The sequence below is a fragment of the Trachymyrmex cornetzi genome, unplaced genomic scaffold (genome assembly GCF_001594075.2).
Source record: "Trachymyrmex cornetzi isolate Tcor2-1 unplaced genomic scaffold, Tcor1.1 scaffold1834, whole genome shotgun sequence".
Taxonomy (NCBI): domain Eukaryota; kingdom Metazoa; phylum Arthropoda; class Insecta; order Hymenoptera; family Formicidae; genus Trachymyrmex; species Trachymyrmex cornetzi.
In genome coordinates this window covers 7,018-12,056 of record NW_017296457.1, presented here as the reverse complement: position 1 = coordinate 12,056, position 5,039 = coordinate 7,018, and the positions used below count along the sequence as shown (strand labels likewise).

General features: G+C 25.0%; 1 protein-coding gene across 1 annotated transcript; it reads right to left on the bottom strand.

Annotated features, from left to right (window-relative positions):
- Nucleotides 1-3,195: 3,195 nt before the first annotated feature.
- Nucleotides 3,196-4,315, bottom strand: LOC108759411 (uncharacterized; the record flags this gene model as incomplete). The annotated part of the gene is made up of 4 exons (XM_018504851.1): nucleotides 3,196-3,326; nucleotides 3,458-3,655; nucleotides 3,874-4,066; nucleotides 4,144-4,315. Coding segments are annotated over 4 exons (694 nt in total), but the record flags the coding sequence as incomplete, so codon positions are not given.
- Nucleotides 4,316-5,039: the final 724 nt, after the last annotated feature.

Sequence of the window (5,039 nt, the reverse complement as noted above, 5' to 3'; positions counted from 1 at the left end):
GCGCGCGCGCGCGCGTGTGTGTGTGTGTGCGTATGTACGAGCAAATAAGTAAAAATACCAAATATGAAAAGTAATGAAGATATTTAAGAAAGAGTATGAGGTGAATTAATAAAATACAGCGTGTTTATATATGCGAGCAAATTTAGATAGGTATGTGGCTTAGATTTAATATAGGATAAGTATTTATATGATGCGCGTTATATATCGTAAAAGCGAATAAGAATAGAATAATGATTTCAGATTTGTAAGACATGCGGTTTAAGTTAAATTTAAAAGTAGATTTAAAATTAATTATAATCTTAATTGTATTATAATTGTGATTGTAATTTTAATCTTAATTAATGTTAATTAAACAGTAAACATCGTTTATTCCTTTTATATTACATTTACTTATTATATTTTGAGGTCTATCAGCACGCCAAGTTTTTTTACATAAAAAATTTTGTTATTTAATAAAATTTTCTCATTTTGTGATGCTTCGTCTTTAATTTTTTGAGATTAATTGTTGTATTTCATTGCAAATATAAAAGACTCTTGAATAGAAAGATAAAAGTACGTACCACTTTTTGTCTCGTTAATTAAATGTTATGTGTTGCAATAAAATATATGTTCTTTTTGCAATTTACAAAATACAATAGTTTATGTTATATGTTGCAAGAAAATATATGTTCATTTTGTAATTGGCGCAATTTGAAAATTGTACTTTATTTTTTTTAATACATGCGTACGTACTACTGAGGGATAATTTATAATAAAAAATTAACAATATTACCACTTGAATTATATTATTTATGTAACGGTTTTTTTTAGTTTATGTAACAGTTTTTTATGGGAGGTACAGGCACACTTGGCGCCTTATTTTACCTTTTTTTAAAAAAGTGATTTTCCTATCTAAAAAAAGGCATGTTAAATCGATTCTCGCATTTATTGAAGTCTTCTCGAAAGTCTCGAAGTTTATTGTTGACTCTTTTCCGCGTTGCCGATTGGTTCTCTCGTTGCGCTTACTTCGTGAGCAGCTGTCAACGCGATGGAAATCGTGCTATTGACAGTTGTGTGTATCGAAGGGTTAGCAAACCTAATATATTACAATAAATAAAAAGGCTTTCTTAATTGTTGGATAAGGCTTCTCTTTTCCCTTTTGACGGCTTGTTTCAGATAAGTATAACCTATTTATTTAAACTTTTTATAATATCTTATAATCTTATCATAAAAAATTGATACTTTGTGTTGTATTTTATTTTCAGTTATTGGTTTTCTTTTACTGTCAAACATTGCGAATGGAAAAGAAAAACGGATATATATAAAATAATGAAAGGAGGAAGCAAGGGAGGAAAAGTAAGAAGAGATTTCAACTAAGGATAATAATTAGTATTTGATTTTAGTACAATTATGTGTGTGGTATTTGTACTACAAAAAAATATTATGTCACTTACATTTATACATTATGCACTTTTGTACATTATCTCTTAAACATTTCATTATTACTAATGCAACATTATTTACTACAATTTATGTTTACTCGTGATTAAAGCAATTCTAATGATAATATTTTTCATCATTATCTCTATTTTTGTATGTATGTGAATAGAGTTTCCAAAAATGAAAAATTTCGAGTTCTAAAACTATTATGATGTTGTAAAAATTACTTTATACTTTTTGATAAAATAAAATGTTAAATGCATGTAATTGAGTGATATTTTTATATGTTAAATATAATAGGATCTTCAGTTCTCTTGATTATATTGTTATAAATAATCACAACAATAATCATTTAAAGAATCAATTCGATTTATTGGACAGGTAAGATATATTTTCAGATAAAGAAAGAAAAGTTTCAAAATGAATTAATTAAAGGATCATAAAATTAAACTGCCTAAAAAAAATTTTACACATATGTATTTACTATATTATACGTGTATATTTACTATATCCAAACTTAAATATTTGAATTTTAATACTTACGGTAATTGTAAATAATAAATTTTATAATTTTCTGTTTTAAAAAATATATAGCTAATGTTTTGTGTTTAAATAATCATTAAATATTGTGTAATTTAAAGAAAATATCATTCCTTCACAAATAAGTTCTACACGGTGCAAGTAATAAATAAGTAATTTAGATTATTAATTATATGGATAAAAATCGGCATTTTTCAACTATTTTTTTAATAAAGAAAGAAGAAAAAAATGCAGAGAGAGAGAAAGGCAAGAAAAGAATAAATAAAGATTGAAGGTAAGAAAAATAAAAGGAATTTAGTAAAAAGTAAAAAGAGTGGAATTATTACAAATAAAATTTTATTTAATATAAAAAGAACTTAATAAAAAGTACAAGCAGCTGAAACATTACAATTAATATTGGGTATTCTTCCGTAACAATATTATATATATCTGTAAAATTTCAGCTCGATCGGAGGGGTGTCCCATTCGGAAGAACCCCCCGTAATAGTTACATTTTTATTTTTTTTATTTTAAAAACTATACAAAACCCGAAGATCGGATCTTTATAAATAATCACTATACATCGTAACAGTATTCTCTGTAAAATTTCAGCTCGATCGGAGGGGTGTCCCATTCGGAAGTACAGCCTTAATATTTTATTTAATATAAATATACAATCATTTAAAATAATATAATATAACATGAATGTTAATACAATCTTAATACAAACAATGTTGATACAAACAATGTTAAAAACAACATGAACAATTATAATTAAAACCTAAGACACAATGCGTGGGAATAGCGATAGAAATAAAAAGTAATAGATTTCAATCTACCTGAAACTGAATACATCGGAATACGCGGATGTCTGATAAGTTGAAATCTGTTAGTTCTACCGCTATCGCTATTCCTTCGTATTGTGTTTAAGACTTAATGGTATTTTAATCGGAGTTCAATATATAATAGTTAATTATATTAATTGAATTAAAGATACAACCTTTTCACATTTATGCAACATACATATTAAACTATCATGATATTAACATAACATATTTCAATATAATATCAATATTAATATAACATATTTTTACTTTTAATCTTTCTTATTCAAATTAAATGAAGTTCTCTTACATTGTCCCTGAAAAAATATCCTAATTATTATAATGTTTCTGTATTTAATTATTATTAGTATTATTTTAATTATTATTTTACTATATTTAGAGTTATATATATTTTTAGTGTTATATTTTTATGTTATACCTCATTGTCATCTGCTTTTCTTTTTCTGAATGTTTCGTTAGCCTTATACAATTGAATGAGAGACATTTTTCCATCTTTACGTTTTATATCATGTACATTATCAACTATTAGATATGGTGGAATAGCTGTAAAATTAATTTATTTGATTGTAAATTTTAATGTAGAACTCAAGAGAAAATGTTATTGTTGTTATTGTTGTGTTATTGTTATTACTTATATATACATTTTTTTAAAATTAAAAATACATTATACTTACATGAATTTTGCATGGTTCCTGTAATTTCAACTTTGTCTCCTTTGTTATACTTCAATGCTGAGTATTCTTTTTCGTTGAAATTCGTTATATGTGTTTCAAGTTTATAGAATCCATCTGAAACTGACCCGCATCCTATGTGCTTGTTCAACTTGTGATGATATTTTGTTATAAAATTCGTTTTAATATATGCTTCCAGAACTATTACAAATATACGAAAATATATTATTATTTTGCATTATGACATTATATTTTTTGTTACCTTATTAAATTGTTATATTATTATAATTGTTATTGTTATTACTTTTATTGTTATTATTATTATTATTATTTATATACATAAATTAAAGGAACGTACAATTGAAAACCATAAATAACTGTATTCAAACTTATATTAATTAAATCTACACAAAACTTACTAATACGATGCGAGGTGTTCATAACTTCACTTAATTTTACATAATGTGGTTCAGTTTGCTCCAATTTTGAATGATAATTCCCTAAAGTAGTAATTACTGTTCCTCTTTGAATTAATAATTCAAATTCGACATTTCCTTGATTAAATTTTTCATTTCTAGGTTTTCTTGCCTGCGCTCCATCCAAATGAACAATCTATTCAAAAGTAGTTTAATTTTATATTATCATTATTTAATTATATAAAAAAGCAAAGATAAAATTAGAAAAATTACAGAATTAGTTCGAACAAGCTGTTCGATTCGATCCACTTCATCATTCCATGCTACTACCTGGATCTTTTTCCCAGTACCATTATTAATAAAAAATTTAAAAAGTCTGTAGCTTTCGTTATCTTTACAAATAGTTCGCGAAGCCTCAATACTTTCAACGTATCCAATAATTTCCCTGTAAAAATTATAAAAAGTTATACATTATTATTACCATTTATATCAATTATATTTACTACTTCCTGTATATATTTTACTTTATTTAAACACAGGAACAATATATAGAAAGTAAACGATTTAATAAACGATTTATTAGTTATTATAGTATATTAATTGTTGGTATATTTTAATAAAATGCTTACACAGTTGAGTGAGCATGTTACGATTTCTGTTAACCAACGAATTAGCAACACACTTTAATTGGGCCGGACGGAAAAAGGTATCCTTTAAAGAAAAAAAGATCATGGATGTTATTTATGGTACGTATAACGTATAATAATAAGAAATTAATATTATTAAGAGAGTATAATAGGGCTACGAGCCTGAAATTTTAATCGTTATAAATTTTGCTGGTATGTTAAATAAGTAAACAAACTTACATATATATATAACTTTAATATTGTGCGCAAAAGGCAAATTAAATAAAACAAAAATAAAACTAAGTATACATACGTTTCGGTCAAGATCAGACCATTATCAATGTTCAAAACCGCAAATCGAAAAAATATATGAAACCTGCTTTAAAAATATACATAAAATTCTCTCTCAATCGCACAACATATATAAAACGCTACACAAAAATCAGTCTTTATATATAAAAGAAAGGAAATAAATCGGTACAAATATTAATACAAAAACAATTTCTATAAATAAATCGGTACAAATATTAACAATCACTGTAG